Source organism: Mobula hypostoma, chromosome 25, assembly GCF_963921235.1.
Source record: "Mobula hypostoma chromosome 25, sMobHyp1.1, whole genome shotgun sequence".
In the NCBI taxonomy this organism is placed as follows: domain Eukaryota; kingdom Metazoa; phylum Chordata; class Chondrichthyes; order Myliobatiformes; family Myliobatidae; genus Mobula; species Mobula hypostoma.
Genome location: NC_086121.1, coordinates 42,028,632 through 42,050,806, shown reverse-complemented (window position 1 = coordinate 42,050,806; position 22,175 = coordinate 42,028,632). Strand labels below are relative to the sequence as shown.

General features: G+C 42.1%; 1 protein-coding gene across 2 annotated transcripts in view; it reads left to right on the top strand.

Annotated features, from left to right (window-relative positions):
• The window catches only part of epha8 (eph receptor A8), a 390,012-nt gene that overhangs the window by 262,096 nt on the left and 105,741 nt on the right, over positions 1-22,175 (top strand). For both annotated transcript variants that reach the window (XM_063032812.1, XM_063032813.1), the window contains exons 5-9: positions 1,392-1,554; positions 3,035-3,131; positions 10,183-10,250; positions 14,001-14,126; positions 14,731-14,916. In XM_063032812.1, the coding sequence (XP_062888882.1) occupies positions 1,392-1,554; positions 3,035-3,131; positions 10,183-10,250; positions 14,001-14,126; positions 14,731-14,916 (640 nt within the window). The remainder of the gene's footprint in view (positions 1-1,391; positions 1,555-3,034; positions 3,132-10,182; positions 10,251-14,000; positions 14,127-14,730; positions 14,917-22,175) is intronic.

The following is a 22,175-nucleotide window of genomic DNA, read 5'->3' as shown; positions in this document are numbered from 1 at the left end:
AACCAGTACATTATGTAGTGGATGGGAGACATTGTCCAAGATGGCATGCAACTTGGACAGCATCTCTTTTCAGACACCACCATCAGAGAGTCCAGTTCCATCCCCACAACATCACTGGCCTTACGAATGAGATTGTTGATTCTGTTGGTGTCTGCTGCCCCAGCACACAACAGCAAACATGATCGCACTGGCCACCACAGACTCGAAGAACATCCTCAGCGTCGTTCGGCAGATGTTAAAGGACCTCAGTCTCCTCAGGAAATAGAGACAACTCTGAACCTTCTTGTAGACAGCCTCAGTGTTCTTTGACCAGTCCCGTTTATTGTCAATCGAATTTCCTTTCACTGGACCTGACTCTACTACACTCCTGCCATTGCTTTACAGGTTACTAATACTTGCTGCTTTCAGTAAATTTCCTAATGTTACTTTTGAATTGCCCTGGGTTTCCCCCAATTCCATTTATCCTTCCAGGTACACCTGTGAGTAACTTGTGAAGCATTTCCTTCTCCTTTGCCTGACCAGCCCTGTAAGAAATAATAACAAATGAAAGGAGCACACGCAAAATGCTGGTGGAACGCAGCAGGCCAGGAAGCATCTATAAGAAGAAATACAGTAGATGTTTCGGGTCGAGACCCTTCGTCAGGACTAATGGGAAAAAGAGATAGTAAGAGATTTGAAAGTGGGAGGGCTTCATCCGTCCCCCTCCTGTCTTCTCCTATAATTTCCGGTCTCCCACCCCCCCCCCCCCCGCTTCCACTTTCAAATCTCTTACCATCTCTTTTTTCTGTTAGTCCTGATGAAGGGTCTTGACCTGAAATATCGACTGTACTTCTTCTTATAGATGCTGCCTGGCCTGTTGCGTTCCACCAGCGTTTTGACTGTGTTGCTTGAATTTTCAGCATCTGCAGATTTTCTCGTGTTTGCGTAACAAAATAAAGGAGGTTGTAGCCATTCCTTAAGCAGTCACTAAAAACGCATATTACAAATGCAGTGGCTTTCAGAGTATGGAGGATTATGGATCAACGTGCACAAAACGCTGGAGAAACTCAGTAGGTCAGTCAGCGTCTATGGTGGAAAATGAACAGTCAACAGCCAAGGTCCTCATTCGGACTGGAAAGGAAGGAGGCAGAAACGAGAATAAAAGAGACGGGAGGGGCGAAGGGGCAGAACCAGGGTTGTGGATGCTTTGGTCCAGTGAACTGATGAGAGCTCTGTCAGACAATGAAGGACATATCTCGATGATGTTACCATAAACGATTGTGTGATAAATCTAAATGAAACAGGGCTGTAAGCCAAATTTGTGATTTTATCTCTGAATTTGTAGCTGATATCTTGCGATATGGTTTTACCAAAAGCTGCTCCTCAAATGGAGTATTTTTACTGTCCCACAGGGTAAGGAACAACAGAGTTACTCCACACTGAAAGCCAGGGGGACAAGTGTGACTGTCTCCAACCTGAAACCTGGAACCCGTTATGTATTTCAGGTGCGAGCGCGAACATCGGCTGGGTGCGGCCGCTTCAGTCAGACTGTAGAGATTGAAACTGGGAAAATAGGTAGGTGTCTCATGGGGGTTCCTGCTCTGCGGCCAGTCAAATCCTCATAGAGAGGAGGGCCAGGGCAGTGCTGAGGGTTACGTACACATGCATGTCCTCACATTGAACAACTTACTTCAATGGAACAATCAACCACCTCAGCTCTAATCTCAGAGAAACCAGTGCTGGGTTGGTTGCCATTCTTCTATGGGATTCTTCTATGGGAGCACCACTCCTTTCCATATCCCATCGTGCGTCTGAACCACCCTTCATACACCAGACCCTCCATCCCGGGAATGGGAGCACCACTCCTTCCTTCCATATCCCATTGTGTGTCTGAACCGCCCTTCATACACCAGACCCTCCATCCCGGGAATCGGCTTGATGGTACAAAGTGGAAAGACAAAGAGGACGCACAGGTGAAGTGAGAGGACACGATGGAAGTTTAATACACAGAGATTAGAGGTTACCCAATTTGGAAAAACGAATGAGAAGGCAAATCATTATTTACATTGAACCCACACCCTGACATCCCCAGCCACACACCACAATACTTCCAGGACCTACACCATGACATCCCCAGACACACATCAGCATCCCGGGACATGAACTCTGACATTCTCAGACCCACATGCTTACATTCGCAGACCTGCACCCTGACATTTTGAGATGCACACACTGACATTCTGGGATATATACACACTGACGTTCTGTGAGACACACACTCCAACATTCCTTGACCCACATCCTGACATTACTAGGCAGAAGCCCCAAAACTCCCTGACATTCCCAGATTCATACTCCAACATTTTAAGAAATTGCATTCCAATGTTCTCGAAACCCACAGCCACATTTTCCCAGACACACACTCTAACATTCCCAGGATGCACACCCTGACATTCCTGGAGACGCATCCCTAGCAGAGACTGATTCTCTAGGCTAAATCAACTTCTTCTGGCCTTTCTTATGTGTTGGCGTCAAGTTAAGATTTATAACCATCCTTTTCTCTGCACTGTTTCTTTGATGTAGTAGCATTTCATGAGAGAACCAGAGTTGTCCTTCCGAGTTAATGCACAGATTATACCCTGTGATGTATGGGAATGGCTCAACAGGCCACACATAAATGCATTGCCTTTGGTTCTATTATTGAATGTGGATTATGGTATGCACATTCAAGGTCACCATGGTAACCAAAGGACAATAATCTCAAGCCTCAATTGTAGCAAAATATTTGAATAAAATCTGCCATAACTACTCAGAAACTGCCTAGCTCTCTTTATAATTAAGGCATCTGTTCAGATGCATTATTTGATTAAGGTTGATCTCCATAGTAACCGTAGTAAAAATAATTGCATTGCTGAAAATTGGCATCATATTTGTCTCAATCATTAGTTATTAAAGGAAAATATTTGATTCTTCATTTGTTTAATTGCTGCCTAATTGTAGAGTGACAAAAATTTGGAAGTATCACTTTAATAACATTTTTCTTGTTCCCCTTTAGTCTCCCTCCGATATAATACCACCACAATAATCTGGATCTGCTTTGCTTTGGTGACGGGCCTGATCATTCTCCTTGCAATGTTTATCTGCAGGAAAAGGTAAAATGGGGGAAATAACATAATAATTATTGGGATCCATTTCACCTTCTTCATTTCATGTATAATAGTGCAGATATCCTCAGCACAATACCAATTCAGGCTGGATCTGAAAAAGGCTTATTAACCTTGTACAATGTTCTCATTGCCAGCTCAGCACAGGGCAGAAAGCCAGTCATTTCATTGTCATTTATCACCCTCCTTGAACCATCAGGTCTTAGTTATATTTAATTATTTTTAAAACAATGCAGCATTCTTTCTTCTCCCCCTCCCACCGGGCAGAACTTACAAAAGCCTGAAGACCTGTGTCATTAGATTCAATGGCAGTGCCATGAGAGTACTGGACTGGCCCTGGAACGAGAAGATGGATTCCTGATCTCATCATCTTATTATCGTCCATACTGCACTTTCTCTGTAACTGTGACATTTTACTTTGTATTTTATTGTTTTCCCTAGTTCAAAGTTCAAAGCAAATTTTGTTATCAAAGTACATACATGTTACTATGAGATTCATTTTGTTGTGGGCCAACTCATCAAATCTATAGAATGATAACTGTAACAAAATCAATGAAAGACTATCTAACTAGGGTGTTCAACCAGAGTGCAGAAGACACCAAACTGTGCAAATAAGACCGTAAGATATAGGAGCAGAATTAGGCCATTTGGCCCATCGAGTCTTGCTCTGCTTTTTCATGGTGGTCGATCCATTTTCCTTCGCAGCCCCTATCTTCTGCTTTCTCCCAGAATCTCTTCATGCCCTGACTATCGACCTCTGCCTTAAATATACCCAATTACTTGGCTTCCACAGCCGCCTTTGGCAGCGAATTGCACAGATTCACCACTCTCTGACCAAAGAAATTCCCCCTCATCTCCATTCTAAATGGACGTCCCTCTATTCTGAGGCTGTATCTTCTGGTCTTAGTCTCCCCTCACTAGAAGAAACATCCTCTCCATACTTACTCTATTGAGGTCTTTCAACATTCAATAGGTTTCAATAAGATCCCCATTCATTCTTCTGAATTCCAGTGAGTACAGGCCCAGAGCCATCATATGATGCCTTTCAATCCCAGAATCATTTTCGTGAATCTCCTTTATATCCTCTCCAATGTCAGTACATCCTTTCTTAGATAAGGAGCCCTATGTTGCTCACAATGCTCCAGGTAAGGCCTCACCAGCACCTTATAAGTTCTCAACTTTACATCCTTGCTTTTATATTCTCATCATCTCAAAAAGAATGCTAACACTGCATATTCCTTCCTCACCACTAACTCAACCTGCAAATTAACTTTTAGGGAATCCTGCATGAGGACACCCAAGTCCACTTGCACCTCAGATTTTTGAGTTTTCTCTCCATAAAAAGAGAAATAATAATAATAAATAAAGAAGCAATAAATATTAAGAACATGAGATGAAGAGTCCTTGAAATTTGAGTCCATTGATTATGGGAACATTTCAACGATGGGGCAAGTGAAGTTGAGTGAAGTTAAACCCTTTGGTTCAAGAGTCTAAAGGTTGTAGAGTAATAGCTGTTCCTGAACCTGCTGATGTGCATCCTGAGGCTCTTATATCTTCTTCCTGCTGTCAGCAGTGAGAAGGGATCATGTACTGGGTGATAGGTGTCCCTAATGATGGATGCTGCTTTCCTGCAACAGCATTTCAAGTAGATGTGCTCAGTGGTTGTGAGGACTTTACCTGTGATCGACTGGGCCGTTTCCACTAATTTTTGTAGCATTCTCCATTTAAGAGCATTGGCGTTTCCACACAAGGCTGTGATGCAGCCAGTCAATAAACTCTCCACCACACGTCTATGAATTTTGGAAAAGTTTTAGATGTCATCCCAAATCTCCAAATACTTGTAACGAAGTAGAGGCACTGCCATGTTTTCTTCAGGACAGGTCCTCCAAAGTAATAACATCTCAGAATTTGAAGTTTCAAACCCTCGCCACTGCTAACCATCCAATGAGGACTGGCTCATAGACCTCTGGTTTCCTTCTCCTAAGGTCTATAATCAGCTCCTTGGTCTTGCTGACATTGAATGAAAGGTCATTGTTATGACACCACTCAGCCAGATTTTCAGTCTCCCTCCTATATGCTAGTTCCCTTGTGATTCCCTGGTACACTGATGTCCTAGTACTAACTCATTGCACTATTGTAAGAAAATGATCTGTATGGATAGCATACAAAGCAAAATTTCATGTTGTACAATACTTCAGTGTATATGACAATAATAAACCGGTTCACTAATCTGCCAATTTAAATAAATCCCAATAAAGGCTGTAGTCTGGTGTGGGAAGCCTTCCTACGTGACAGTTACCTTTTTCTGGTTTGACTTTGTACTGTATTCTCTTATGCTACATAGCTAAATTTCAGGGGAATCATGTACATATCTTCAAATACTTTGTGTCAGTTTATAGGACGACTCCCCTCAACTTTTCAATCAACTCTGTCCATTGTATATTTTCTACTTTGCAGTTTATATTAGCATAATCAGATCATGTTCAGCCCTATCATTTAACCACGCTATAATCTCAGAGCTGAGACTTTCAACTCACTTGTCCTCCAGGTATGATAGGAAGAGCTATCAATTCCCACTTCTTAGATCAATATTTTGATGAACATTCAAACACTCAGAGCAAGCTGCAGACGCAAAACCACATCTTCCTACAGCCTTAGTTACAAACAAATGCAACCAAAAAGAGATTCAAAGCAATCATTACAGCGCTTGATGCGGTACTTTGATGAATGAAGTCTTGCAGAAGAAAGATTGGGGAGGAATTGCGAGTCACTCTCCCTATTAATGTACACATTCTGCCTCGTGATGGACAGGAATGGAACAACTTCAGTTACTGTTATGCCACTGACGTTTAGGGCAGCAATGAGGGGCCTCCAACTCTGTCTATATAAAAGAATTCTTCATTGCTGTTTCCATAGCAATCGTTTTTGACCAGTCAGGGTGTTATCCCTAAGCTGAACCCCCGAAGCTGGAGGTCCGGAGGACCAGTGGCCACTCTTCATCTGGCCTCTACCCTTTGACCTGTTTGGTATGGGTGACCCTACTGAGAGCCAAAGCAAAAGCCCTGACTCCAGCCAACATAGCTCTCTGGGTCACTGGGCACACAAACCTCCAAACTTATGACAAGGTCGTGGTCCTGCTGGAGGAATTGCTCAATAGGCCACACATACATGCTTTTCCCTTGGTCATATTGTTGAATGCAGGGTAGGGTGTGTACATTTAATGTCACCATAGTAACTACAGGGCAAGAATTTCAATACTTTCATCAACTGAGAAATAGATCAGAGAGGACCTTTATGCTAGAATAATTCCTCTGTTGAAATCATTATTTTTATTTCACCGAGCTGTGATAATTCTTACCAATGGAAACATTGTTCTGAAAGTTTACATGTGTACACACTCTTGTAGAAATAACTCAAAGATTACACAGAGGTTTTTGAGATCGTAGAGTTATTGACTATAAACACCACATCTCAGCTGGGCAGCAGCTCCTTGTCGGGAGGAGAAAAAGACCCTTACTTTTTAACGTATTACAAAATGATTGAAGTCTGTTCCTGTGCTGCTTCTTGGTCAGTGCACGTCAGTGATTCTCTGATGGAAGCTGATCAGTTCAACGTGTACACCAGCCCAGATTAACACCCTATCCCAGAGCCTCATGACTACTTCATTACATTTCTCTGCAGTGTCGAAAATGATGAAATTGGAGGTTCTCTTATTTCTGTGAAATGTATGTAAAGGGCTGCTGCAGTGTGCTTAAAAAAAAGTAGTAGAAATATTCATGTGCAGATATGTATATAGATTTATGCATAAGGATATAGATGTAGGTACATATGTTTCTGTTTAATTAAGAGATTTCTCACACTATCCACAGCTACAGGGAACTTGCTTTTCTGTCTTATTTACATATAATCAGAACATTAAACATTACAGTGAAAAAGTTACAATAGTTGTTAGTTGTAAGATCAATCCTAGGACATGTAATTAAATCCGATTCATTTACTCTTCATTTTGTTTTCACTTGCCCCAACCTGCCTGCCCAGATTTATGTTTAATTTTACTCTGGTTTGCAAAGCCTGCTTTGTTCTTCCTACGCTGACCTGCCTTAAGTATAAACTGCTTGATCTACTTCCAGCCATAGCCAAAAAAAACCCAAAATTAATGTTTCATTGATTCCTTTCTAATTAAGGAAAAGGTGTAACCCAATTGCGCCCAAGTCTATAGTCAAGGGACAGACAACATCTGCAGCTCAGTGCAGGGATTTCAGCAGGACAATTGGAGAACCTGTTTACAGCAGTTAGGTACTTTCTGACATGAAGACAATCAAGGGAAATAGAGACTACAGGAAAATGTTACTGAGGTAGAATACCTGTACCAATCTTGTTGAATGGTGGAACACGTTCACAGAGCTGGACTGTCTACTCCTATTCCTGATTCCTCTGTTCCAATGAGAATGTTTTTCCATTCTGTAAGACGTGTAAGTTGAATGTGGTGATTGAAAAATGTTGCCATGAACAGGTTGTGCAAATTTCAGTTTTACTAATTCAATAATTAATAATGACAATTTAAACCGTGGTTGAAATTTCTAATTCAATTTCAAACACTTTCATTCTTAGGAATGCATTAATATACCTCATTGTGGTTAAAACCAGCGGTCAGAAAGAAGAAGCGGCTGGTATTTTATATTGCACTGAATATGACAATATGGAGACATGGCTGAAAAGAGCTGTTTGTGGGCGGCTTATTTCAGTCCGTCCACACATTTTATGGTCATTTTCTGGAGTAAAGCCAAGTAATGAACAAAAACTAAAAAGCAGAAAAATGCAAATTCTGGAGACCTGAAGTAAAAGTATATACACATGGGTATAACGACAAACTAAAGGGCTGGTCATTTAAAAGTGAGGCATGGAGATGTTTTTTTTCTTTTAGAGGGTAGTGAATCTTTGGAAAGAATAGTGGAGGCCTGATCATTTGAAATGCCTAAGGCAGAGATAGATAAATATTTAAAAGTTCAAAGGATTGAGGGTTATGTGAAACTGGCACGGAAGAGGAGTTGAAGCAGCGGGTCAATACTGAACACTGGTTCAGGAATTAGGGGCTGAGTGGTCTATTCTTGCTCCTGTATTTTTTTGTGTTCTTGTGAAAGAACTGTTTGACAAAGTTACTGGAGCTCTTTGAGGATATGATGAGCGCAGTGGACAGAGGGGAACAAATGGACGTTATTTTGATTTTCAGAAGGTGTTCGATAAGGTGCCACATAAAAGACTTGTTGATAAGGAAAAAATGCATAGAATTGTGGGTGATGTATTAACAACGATAGAGGATTGGTTAACTAATAGAAAGCAGATAGTTGGAATACACGAGTGTTACTCTTGTTGGTATTCAGTGGTGAGTGGTGTGCTACAGGGGTCGGTGCTGGGCCCGCAACTATTCACGATATACATTAACGATCTGGGAGAGGGGACCAAGTGTAGTGTATGTAATTTTCTGATGATACTAAATTGAGTGGAAAAGCAAATTATACAGAAGATACAGAGAGTCTGCACAGAGATATAGATAGGTTAAGTGAGAGGGCATGGGTCTGGCAGATAGAGTACAATGTTGGTAAATGTGAAGGAAAGATGAAACAGCAGATTATTATTTAAATGGTAAAAGATTGCAGCATGCTGCTGTGCAGAGGGACTTGGGAGTGCTTGTGCATGAATCACAGTGGTTGGTTTGCAGATGCAGCAGGCTATCAAGAAGGCAAATGGAATGTTGGCCTTCATTGCTAGAGGGATTGAACTTAAGAGCAGGGAGGCTATGCTGCAACTGTACAGGGTACTGGTGAGGTTGTACCTGGAGTATTGTGTGCAGTTCTGGTCTCCTTACTTGAAAAAGGATATACTGGCTTTGGAGGCGGTGCAGAGGAGGTTCACCCGGTTGATTACAGAGATGAGGGGGTTACACTATGAGAAGAGATAGAGTCGCCTGGGACTATACTTGCTGGAATTCAGAAGAATGAGAGGAAATCTTATAGAAACATATAAAATGATGAAAGGGATAGATAAGATAGAGGTGGGAAAGTTGTGAGACTAGCACAGGGGACATAGCCCAGAGATTTGAGGGAGTAGATTTAGGACAGAGATGAGGAGGAACTGCTTTTCCCAGAGAGTGGTGAATCTGTGGAACTCTCTGCTCAATGAAGCAGTGGTTGTTACCTTAGTAAATATATGTCAGACAAGGATGGATAGATTTTTGCATAGTAGGGGAATTAAGGGTTACGGGGGAAAAGCAGGTAGGTGGAACTGAGTACATGGCTAGATCAGCCATGATCTTACTGAATGGTGGAGCAGGTTCGACGGGCCAGAAGGCCGACTCCTGCTCCTATTTCTTATCTTCTTATGAAAGCTCTCAACAAACTCAGCAGGTCAAGCAGCACCTTTGAGATGAGTAACCAAGTTAGTTTCAAGTCAATAACTCTTTTTCAGCACCGGTAGTTCAGTTGATTTGATTTCTCTCTCCACAGACTCCACTTGGGCTTTTAAATATTTTCTAAAAATTACTCCAACAAATTATACTTTTTTAATCAAGTATTATAATTATGTCCATTGGCATAAACTAACTGTCCCAGAATCTGGCAAGTATTGAAGATTGCTTTGTTTAGTGGAATGAGAGCCAAGACAAATGATAATTCAAATGAAAATGTAAAAAGTAACACAGATGTTGGAAGCATGAAATAAAAGCAATAACCATTGAAATAAATTCAGCTAGTCAGACAGCATCCATGGCAAGAGGAAGATTTTCTTTTTTGGAATTCCAATTTGACAGGTTCTGTGATGCACAGTAATCTGTCTGTCTTGTTTTCAGCTATTACAAACCACGGTTCCAATTTCAAAGAAAGGTTTTACAAGAAGCTATTGACTTTGATGGCACATTAATAGCAGGCCTAGTCATTAAATGCATGCCATGTAAGAGTCACACAATGGGCTGTGTTACTGATCAGACACTTTAAACTAAAGATCCCTCTAGAGTTACTGTAATGTGGTTAAATCTTTCTTACAGGAGGTGTGGGTACAGTAAAGCATTTCAGGACCCTGATGAAGAAAAAATGTATTACCAAAATGGACACCGTAAGTACAAGAATAATATTCGATTCGTTATGAAATTATTAGATCATGGAGGATGAGATGTCTTCTATATTGTATTATAGTTTCTCTTCCTTTGACATAAGCGGAGACTATAGTCCTATACCTTCCTCCTGATTTCCTTGTAGTCCATTCTCTCTCGCATGCCCATGTTCACTACACTCACAAGGAATAACTTACAGTAGCCAGTTAAGGTAGCATCATGTTTATGAGAGGTAGGATATGTAAAACAACTAATTTTCACACAGGTAATCACACATGGGCCAAATGAATGACCAACTGTCCAAATCATTTGGTCTGAGTACCAATGGCTAAGCTAGAAACAAATAGAGGGCAAGACAAGAAGAGAACTGCAAGTTCTTATTCAAATACTATCAGAATGATTTACACCTATACAGCTTGCAGGTTGGAACTGGACTCAAACTCCCATCCCACAGGGAGGAGACACAACTACAGTGTCTCACATTTCTGGCTTTAAAAATGTGGGCTAAGTATTATATTATAGTTCCTGTTAGACTTATCCAAAATGACATTATGGTGCATCCAAATAGTGGGCAATATTTGTAGCTTTTGTTCATTTGACTCCTTTTAAATCTATGTGAAAACTGAGGAAATATTCAGTGTCGGACTGATAATTCATTCAATGCAAACAGAAATATGACATATATTTAGCAATGCAAGTCAGGAAAGTGCCAAATTTAAGTTCTGATACTATGTGCAAAACTGCTTGGTTTTCTTTTAATCAACTTATATGATAATGGCATCCTTGATACGTTCAGTATTTACTGTCCTTTTCTGACCCTCTTTGAGAAGATGGCAATGAGTGGATTCTTGAACCATTGCATTCCTTGTAACGAAGACCATAAGACCATAAGGCATAGGAGCAGAATTAGGCCATTCAGCCCATCGAGTCTGCTCCGCCATTCCATCATGGCTGATCCCAGATCCTACTCTACCCCATACACCTGCCTTCTCACTACACCTTTTGATGCCCTGACCAATCAGGAAATGATCAACTTCTGGTTTAAGAATACGCACAGACTTGGTCTCCACAGCAGTCTGTGGCAGAGCATTCCACAGGTGCACTACTATCTGGCTAAAGCAATTGCTCCTTACCTCTGTTTGAAAAGGGCACCCCTCAATTCTGAGGCTATGCATACCCTACCATTGGAAACATCCTCTCCACATCCACCCATCCTAGTCCTTTCAACATTCGGTATGCTTCAATGAGATCCCCATATATTCTTCTAAATTCCAGTGAGTACAGGCCCAAAGCTGCCAAACACTCCTCATACGTCAACCCTTCCATTCCTGGAATAACCCTTATAAATATCCTCTGTACTCTCTCCAATGACAACAGTTTTCAGGACCAAAACTGTTGACAATACTCCAAGTGCGGCCTAACTAGTGTCTTACAAAGGCTCAGCATTATCTCTTTAGTTTTATATTCTATTTCCCTTGAAATAAATGCCAAGTTTGCATTTGCTTTCTTTACCACAGACTCAACCTGAAAATTAACCATCTGGGAATCTTGCATGAGGACTCCAAACTCTCCCTGCACCTCTGATATGTGAACCTTCTCCGCATTTAGACTTTAGTCCGCACTATTGTTCCTTTTACCAAAATGCATGATCATACATTCCCCATCGTTATATTTCATACACCGTTTTTTGCCCATTCTTCCAATTTGTCAAACTCATGCTGCAATCACATTTCTTCCTCAGCACGACCTATCCCTCCACTTATCTTCATATCATCCACAAATTTTGCCATAAAGCCATTAATTCCATTATCCAAATCAATGACAAACAACGTGAAAAGTAGCGGTCCCAGTACTGACCCCCTAAAGAACACCACTAGTCACTGGCAGCCAGCCTACTCACTGTCTCACTGTCTCCTGCCTGTCAGACATCCCTCTATCCATGTCAGTATCTTTCCTGTAACGCCATAGGGTTTTGTCTTGTTAAGCAGCCTCATGTGTGGCACCTTATCAAATACCTTCTGAAAATCCAAGTAAATGACATCCAATACCTCTCCTTTATTCACCCTGCTTGTTACTTCCTTGAAGAACTCTGACAGATTTGTGAGGTAAGATTTTCCTTTACAGAAACCATGTTGATCTTGACTTATTTTATCATTAGTCTCCAAGTACCCCAAAACCTCATCCTTAATAATAGACTCCAACACTTTCCCATCCTCTGAGGTTAGGCTAAATGGCCTATCATTTCCTTTCTTTTTGCCTTCCTCCCTTCTTAAAGAATGGAGCAATATTTTCAATCTTCCAGACCTCTGGGACTATGCCAGAATCAAGTGATTCTTGAAAGATCTTTACCAATTCATCTGTTATCTCTTCAGCAAGCTCTCACAGGACTCTGGGATGTATCCATCTGGTCCAGGTGACTTAATCACCTTAAGACCTTTGAGTTTGCCTAAAACTTTTTCCTTTATAATTGCAATGGCACTCACTCCTGCTCCCTGACACTCACGGACCTCAGGCACACAGATAGTGTCTTACACAGTGAAGACAGGTGCAATACCCATTAAATTCATCTGCCATTTCTTTGTCCCCCATTACTACCTCTTTCCAGTGGTCCAATATCAATTCAAACCTCCCTTTTTACTCTTTATATAACTGAAAACTTTTACTATCCTGTGTTATATTATTGGCTAGTTTGCCTTCATATTTCATCTTTTCCCTTCTTATAGCTTTTTAGTTGCCTTTCGTTGGGTTTTAAAAGCTTCCCAATCATCCAACTGCCCACTCACTTTTACTACCTTATATGCCCTTTCCTTGGCTTTTATGCAATCCTTAACTTCTCTTGTCAGCCGTGGTTACCTACATTTGCCATTTGAGAATTCATCCTCTGTGGGATGTATCTATCTTGCGCCTTGTGAACTACTTCCAGAAACTTCAGCCATCTTCCTCTGCCATCATCCCTGCCAGTATCCTCCCCCAATCCACCTGGGCCAGCTCCTCTCTCATGCCTCTGTAATTCCCTTTATTCCATTGCAATACTGAAACATGTGACTTATGCTTCTCCCTCTCAAATTGCAGTATGAATTCAATCATATTATGAACACTGCCTCCTAATGGTTCCTTTACATTAAGCTCCCTAATAAGATCTGTGTTAATACACAACACCCAATCTAAGATAGTCTTTCCCTGAGTAGGCTCAAGCACAAGCTGCTCTAAAAAGCCATCTTGTAGGCATTCAACGAATTTCCTGTCTTCCAATCTGACACCAACCTGATTTTCCCAATCCCCTTGCAAATTGAATGCTCCCATTACAATTGTGTCTTTACCCTTATTACATGCCTTTTCTAGCTCCCTTTGTAATTTCAACCCCACATGTTGGCTACTATTTGGAGTCCTATATATGATTCCCATCATGGTTTTTTTCAGCCTTGCAGTTTCTTAATTCCACCCAAAAAGATTCAACATTCTCTGACCCTATTTCACCTCTTTCTAATGATGTAATTCCATGTGAAGGTGCTGGCATAGTGCTGTGGCTTAGCTGGATTAATCCCACTCCAATAATACTCAAGAAAGCTAATGATATACAGGACAAGGTCGGGACGTTCGGCACTCCAATGTACTGAGTATTCAGTTTCTTCACCCAGGTTCTGGAACCCTGGCAAAGATACCCTGATACTCAGTCCAAACATGACTAATTCATATCTTGCCATAATGTTTGAAACAGTGTCACAGAAACTGCTGTGCTGTTGTTTTAACAGTCAGATTCCCAGACCCAAAGATCTACGTTGACCCTCACACCTATGAAGACCCAGGTCTCGCTGTCCGAGAGTTTGCCCGAGAAATAGAGGCATCACGAATAAAAATTGAGAAAGTTATTGGTTCAGGTGAGAAATTCATTTGTATCTCTTTCCTTTTTAGCAATGGAAATAATTATTGCAGAAGCTTTTGTGATTATTTATTCTTGGGCATTATTTATACCCTTTACTCAGCTGTTTGGAGGATAACTGTGATGGGAGACCGAGGCGAGGATAGTTAGGGCCCAAATGCTGGAGTATCTATGACTAGAATTGAGACACGATAGGAGACGGAAATGAAGACAGGGTTCTAAATGAGATGTTAGACAAGATTCCAAAATTGAACTGAATGATTGAGTACCAGACTTCAGTTCAGATGCTCTTTAAATATTAAATCTTGACACCAAAACATGGCCGCCAACTAGCGGGGTGGCCTGAATCTTTAAAGGGGCTGTACCAGCTATCCATATTCCAGAAAGTGTGAGCATCTAAACCTTGGAAACTGGCATGGTTGGGTGCATGTTGTTACGAGAATAAGGTGTTATGTTCCCATCCAATATTCATTTCCATTGATTTCCGTGAAACTGAATATTAAGCCAATGATGTTGACTTAGCACCAACGTCCAAATCAGGTGCTCTCTCTTGGAATCCATCAGATTTGCACTGTTGCTTTCATCACTTTGCTGTTATACAGGTGAATTTGGTGAAGTATGCTATGGTCGCCTGAAATTGCCAGCAAAACGAGAGATCCCTGTTGCTTTAAAAACTCTCAAAGTAGGATATACGGAAAAACAGAGGCGGGACTTCCTGAGTGAGGCCAGTATCATGGGCCAATTTGACCATCCCAACATCATCCGACTGGAAGGAGTTGTCACTCGAAGTGAGTACTGAACTGGCTGTAGTTTCAAAGATAGTTATTACTCATTTCTGCAATAGCTGTACTTTACTGTAATTCCTGTCTTGTTGGAAATCAATTCATTGGCAGAGAGTTTCCTAGAACTGCTCCCATTCTACACGAAAGCTGAAGTGAAGTTATAGAATACCTCTGGAGAAACTCTGAGCAATTTCACTTAATTTGATAAATACTCAGAAATATTGATATTACTTTGATCATTTGTGGGACCTCCGCTGTTCAGGAACTGATGATGGAACGGTGAACAATTATAACATCAATAATCTAGGTGAGAGCAAATATAAAACTCTTAAGTACCAAGCACCATGGCTTGGAAATTGGTTCAGGCTCTGTGGTGCGTTCCTGTGTGCTACATAACCTAATTTCCATGAAAAGGAACACTTGAATGAAAGTTGGGGGCTTCATACATGTGGCATGGAGAATACCAGGTGTGCAATAGCAGCCAATTCATATCTGGGCAGTCTTCCTGAGATTTTTCATTTGGTATGAATTGCTCACCTGTGGGAGTCCCAAATGCTGGTGAGGTTGGCTTCTAAGAACTCCCTGCACAGGTCCAATCTCAGAACTAGAAACCCAAACCAATACATCCTCCTTAGGTGATATATTTACAGGCTTCTCTTCACTCCCTAGCTTCAGTGATAGGAGCACTGATAGGAGCACCCTAACAGCCGACATATCATTGCCCTAGCTAAATCTCCACTCTCACATACTGGTCGCAAGATCCAGCTCAAACCAGCAATGACACAGACTGCTGACATTGGCCATGCACACCACAATGGGCAGCACAGTGCAACTGGTAAGGTGCTACCTGACAGCCCCAGTGACCAGAGTTCAGTCTTGATGTCAGCTGCTGCCTCTCTGATGTTTACACATTCTCCCTCCAGTTTCCTCCCTCATCCTGAAGACATGCTGTTCAGTCGCTGTGAATTGCCACTAGTGTGTCGATGATTGTAGGCATATGATAAGATGGAGGAGTGGTAAAATTGTTTCAGTCTAATCTCAGTATAAATGGGTGTTTGATGGTCAGCACAGATTTACTGGCTGAAGAGCCTGTTTCTTTGTTGTAGCACCAAATTTCTTGGTGTTCACCTGGCGGAGAATCCCATCTGGTCCCTCAACACCAGCTCCATAGCCAAGAAAGCCCAGCAGCGTCTCTACTTTCTGCGAAGGCTGAGAAAAGTCCATCTCCCACCCCCCTCCTCACCACATTCTACAGAGGTTGTATTGAGAGCATCCTGAGCAGCTGCATCACTGCCTGATTCGGAAATTGCACCATCTCGGATCGCAAGACCCTGCAGTGGACAGTGAGGTCAGCTGAGAAGATCATCGGGGTCCCTCTTCCCGCCATTACAGACATTTACACCACAAGTTGCAACCGTAAAGCCAACAGCATTGTGAAGGACCCCACGCACCCCTCATACAAACTCATCTCCCTCCTGCCATCTGGCAAAAGGTACCGAAGCATTCGGGCTTTCACGACCAGACTGTGCAACAGTTTCTTCCCCCAAGCCATCAAACTCCTTAATACCCAGAGTTCAGACTGACATCTACATTATTTATTATTAAAGGCATCCCTTAGTCTTGCGAGACCATGGATCTGTACCTGGAAAGTCTTCACTCTCCAGGGCACAGGCCTGGGCAAGGTTGTATGGAAGACCAGCAGTTGCCCATGCTGCAAGTCTCCCCTCTCCACGACACCAATGTTGTCCAAGGGGAAGGGCATTAGGACCCACACAGCGTGGCACCAGTGTCGTCGCAGAGCAATGTGTGATTAAGTGCCTTGCTCAAGGACACAACACGTTCCCTCAGCTGGGGCTCGAACTCACGACCTTCAGGTAGCTAGTCCAATGCCTTAACCACTTGGCCACGTGCCCACACATCATTTCATTTATTATTACATTGTAATTTTTCCTCCACTGTGCCTATTGTCTTGTTTATTATTTACTGTACTGCCCTGCACTGTTTTGTGCACTTTATGTAGTCCTGTGCAAGTCTGTAGTCTAGTGTAGTTTTGTGTTGTTTTACGTAGTCTAGTGTAGCCTTGTGTTCTCTCACTTAGTCTAGTGTAGTTTTGTGTTGTTTCATGTAGCACCATGGTCCTGGAGGAACGTTGTTTTGTTTTTACTGTGTACTGTACCAGCAGCTTATGGTCGAAATGACAATAAAAAGCGACTTGACTTGAGAACTCAAGGCTGATCAAAGATCCCTTCCTCAGCACCCACTTCAGCCTCAAGTCCTAAATGATGATTACAGCCCATCTCAGCAACAACCCGCAACAGCTGACCCTCATCACAATCCCTCTACTCACTGATCTGGACCTCCCCTCTCCACCTCCGTCCCACCAGGCCTCTCTAGTTTTGTTTGCACGTTTCTCAGTGGCAGAGAGCTTTTCTGGGGAAGGGTCTGTGTGCCACTGAATGTCAGCATGCTACGTCCATGCGCAAACTGAGGCCCCACTTCATTGGCACTGCCTAACGCACCTTGGCAAGTACAGGCGCAAAGGCTCAGCACACTCTCTCCCATTACAGTTATTGACCCAAGAATGGTGGGGGAGGGGGGCAGAGTACTGATGAGATGAGACCTTTTTATACAGTGGACTCATATGATCCATTATGCAGATTCAATGATAAGTTGAGAAAGGAATGATATACTGTAAATACTGGGAAAAAGGTGGGAGGAGGGCCAAGCTGCTTGCTTCTTTCAATGACCCAACAGAGACCTCTGAACGTTCTCCTTTGAGGAGTATCCAGGATCTGAACAAGCCCGATTTGACCAATGACTATTGATCATAACGTTCTCAACACTGGAAAATGTTTGTGTAAGAGAACTTAGTATCGGATCCTTATATTCTCTTGTCCCTCTCCAGGGATAGTGGCCCAACATGTCTTTACAGAAGCCACCAATGCTCCTGACGTAGCTGGCGGTCAGACCTGTCAATACTTTGAGTCTTTCTAAATGAATTCAGAAACTGTTTCGATCAAACAACAAAGAACTTCTTAAAGTTACTAAAATCCAAAGAGACAGAAACTGAATTAAAATGCAAAAGAAGTTTTAAACAATTAAAATTATTTAACTAAACGATTTAATTGAGAAGGTAATCCCCAATGACGTAATGCTGAACAAGGCACCCTTCATCTGTCACCTCACACATAAAGTTGCAGAGCCATTGCTGCTGGGTCCCGTATGCAGACTTCCCACCAACACAGCAGGTCGGCCCTCTTTGGGTCTCCATGGGCAGTTCCAGCACAGTCTGGTGATAAGTAATCAGTATGTCACCTTGATGCCACTTACACAAGCAACTGGCCAGAGTCCCCTGGCATTCCCACACTGACTTCAGTCCAATACTTTACCTTATGGGAAAAATATTAAAAACTGCAAGTGTAAAAATATAAAATAAATTCAAGGAATACTGAAAGCACTCAGCAGGTAAGGAACATTTGTGGATAAAGGAACAGTGTCAACATTTATGGTTAGAGTATCTTTATCAATTCTGATGAAGAATCGCCTGCTGGAAACATGAGCTGTTTCATTTTGTACAGATGCTGCCTGACCTGCTGAGATTTTCCAGTATGTTTTGTTTCATTAATTTTGTCTCCTTGACCACACTGTATCTGCCAACGATGCATGTTAGAATTAGGGCAAGGACTCTTAGGGAAGGGGTGCTTAAAACGAGAGGGCATAAGATTTAAGATTGAGATATCTAAAAGGTACATCAGTAGCAGCTTCCTCATGCAAACTGGTGTATATTTGGAATCCTGATGAAGGGTCTCGGCCTGAAACGTCGACTGTACTTCCTCCTAGAGATGCTGCCTGGCCTGCTGCATTCACCAGCAACTTTGATGTGTTTTGCTTGAATTTCCAGCATCTGCAGAATTCCTCGTGTTTGTATATTTGGAATGAGCTGCCAGAAACAATGGTTGGGGTGGGCATCTGAAGAGTTATCTAGATCAGAGAGGTTTCAGAGGCCACGGGCCAAACATGGGTAGATGAGATGAACTTGCTGGCATGTTGAGATGGGCCGAAGGGCTTATTTCCTAATTCCATGCAGTGTGACTGTAACTGATTGTAGTTTATTTACTTATTGAGATACTGTGTGGAACAAGCCCTTCCGGCCCTGTGAGCCTCACCTCCCCGCAATCCCCCGATTTAATCTTAACCTCATCACAGGACAATTTACAATGTCCAATTAACCTACCAACCGGTATGTCTTTGGACTGTGGGTGGAAACTGGAGCACCGGGAGGAAACCTATGCATTGGTGGGGAGAACATACACACTCCTTACCAGCAGTGGTGGGAATTGAACCCAGGTTACTGGTACTGTAAAGTGTTGTGCTAACCACTGTGACACCATGCCACCCTATGTAAAAGTGGAAATAACAAACCCAGCATGCTTAAAATGTGCTTGCAGTTATCACCTACAGTCAGAAAACCTAACTACCTATGATGAACGGTGTATTTTAGTACTTCAGCTATTTACACTTACCATGCAATCTGCTCTATTACCTCCTTTCTAAATTCCTTACAGCAACAACAGATCATCATTCACACTCACGGTTTCTTTTTGTAATTAAACATTGAAAAATATTTGTCCCTGAGCCATTTCAATCTAATTTATCCAGCGTGTGATTCAGTCTGCCTGCAGTCACATTTCAAGGAGTTAAAAATGCTCAAATGAGTTTTCCCATTTCCTAAAAATTCTTAGAATTATTAGAGACCTGGAGTTATCCAGCAGAGAAACAGGCCCTTTGTTCCATCTTGTACGTGTCAAACAAGTCACCTAACTGATTGAGCCGAGCCCTATTTGCCTGTCTTTGGCCAATATCCCTCTATCCAGGGTTACCTATATGTCCAAACGTTGCAGTTTTACCTGCCTCTGTCACTTACTTTGACAAACACACATCACCCTCTGTGTGAAAATGTTACCCCTCAGTTCCCCTTGAAATCTTTCTTCTTTTAATATGCCCTCTGGTATTGGACTCTCACACCCTGGGGAAAATACTTCAGCTATTCACCTTATCTTTGCATCTCGTGATTTTATAGATCTCTATGGGGCCAATTCTCAGACCCTACACTCCAGGGAAAAAGACCCCAGCCCATCTTTTAAAACCAAAACCTTCAGCCCAGCAACAGCCTCATAAATACAAGAGGTTCTGCAGAACTCATCAAGTGTGGCAGAGGGGAATAAACAGTCAACATTTCAGACAACAACCTTCATCAGTTCATGCTGCCTGATTTGCTGAGTTCCTCCAGCATTTTGTAATCAGCCTCAACACAGATTTGCTCTGGAATAAAGCTTTGCTCTAAATTTGTCCTTTCCTCTTAGAACATCAAGGTGGTTCCCAGGTACAATGAGTCCAGACCTGAGACAGGACCCTTTCTCCCAATGTCTGACTCAATCTGACCCAATTGCTGGTTAAGATTTACGACGTGGCGTAGTCTATAGTCCTTCATCCTTCATGTTGAAAACAGTCATACACTTAATTGCAAATAAATTGGCATCATTTAATTCCATAAAATAACATTTGTATCGATTCCACACAAAATTAGTCATTAATGAAATGCAATTGACATGCTTTCATAAGCTGTGATTGCATCACTCATTCATTTAATGGGTAACATTTCCTTAATTTAAGTCCCGAAATGGTGCTGGCGAGACTTGGCGACATTTAGTGGGCAACAGACAAAATGACTAACTATTCGATTAAATGTACTTTTTCTGGACTACGGTTACTGTGAATCGCACCCTGTAATTTCGCTCTGGGAGCTGTGCTTTTCACTGTCTGTACTGCACGACCTGGCGTTTTTGCGGTATTCTGAAGGATTCAGTGAACTGGAGTCTCAGGAGTGCAGGGATGGCCATGGCGGCCATTGCTAGACAGACTTAGGGCTGGACTGAAACTTCAGGATGGATTGAAATGATGGGTTCTGGCCCCAAGAGCAAAAAAAATGAACTGATGCTTAGCCGATTTAAGCACTGAGCCAGATTAAGAGATTAGAACATTAAGGCTGAGGACAGACAACGAACAGAGCTGACAGATTCCTGGAAGAGGTTCACTCGCTTCAGTGCTGGACTGACTTTCGGGCTCCGGGACTGACTGCAGCGCTGGACTGATTCCATGCTGCGGACCCTCTTTCGGCGAATCTTCGGTTCACGTTTGTGTGTTATTTGTTTACTCTTCTTATTGTTTGCATGACTTGTCCCTTTTTTTGCATATTGGATGTTTGACTGTCTTTTTGCTGTGGGTTTATTTGTGCATTCTATTGTGTATCTTTGATTTGTGGCTGCCTGCAAGAAAATGAATTTCAAGCTGGTATAGATTATACTTACTTTAAAAATAAATATAATTTCAGCTTTTGATAAACCTAATCAAAGTTTGTTGTGCAAGAAATATATCTATGCTGCTCAAAGTTAAAGGATCTGGTTTGAATGCATAATGGGTCAATTAGTCAAAGCACAAATGAAATACTCATCATTGGATGCAGGATTAAGATGGCCTCCTTTTACTTAAACAGCTTAGTCAGTCTGGAGACTGCAAACTTGTTCACTATTTGTGAATGAAATGCAGTGTGTTGTTCTCAAGAAAATAATGAATGGATGGCAAGGCTATAGATCTAAATCTGCCCATCAATGCCATTGTATCTTTGGTTACTGAGTTTGGAGCTCCACTTAGTAATGCACATGCCATGGAGTGGCTGATGTGACCAGCCTGCTTTTAATTGTCTACATTTTGAACCCAACAGTGAATAGAAGGTAACTTCGGATTGATGCATGGTGATATAGAAAATCCCTCCTCATTGTACTTTCTTATATGATTGTACTCACCTGCTGTATCCATCCCACTCTCAACCAGCACTGGATAACCTATCCTGCGACCAATTCTGACCTGACTTACTGTCCTCTAAAGAACAGCAGCCCCAGCCTCAGTGCCAATCCTCCCTCAAATAAAATCCTGGCCCACCAGTCCCCCCATTCTCCCTACCTAATCCTATTTCTTTCCCACTCTATTTGTCCCGAAAATGGCATACACAGATAGAAGGGTAGACACACACACACGCACGATGAGCAGCAGGTATGTGGGCTATGAAGCATTTCAAAAGGCATTTAAGTTATGTGGTCCCTGATGCTGATCTCAACATAAGACAGGAGGTACTGGATTCCTGGTGCTTAACTGATACTCTGCCCATCTGTTTGAAATTTAACACCAACTGGAGAAAAATGTCTGAC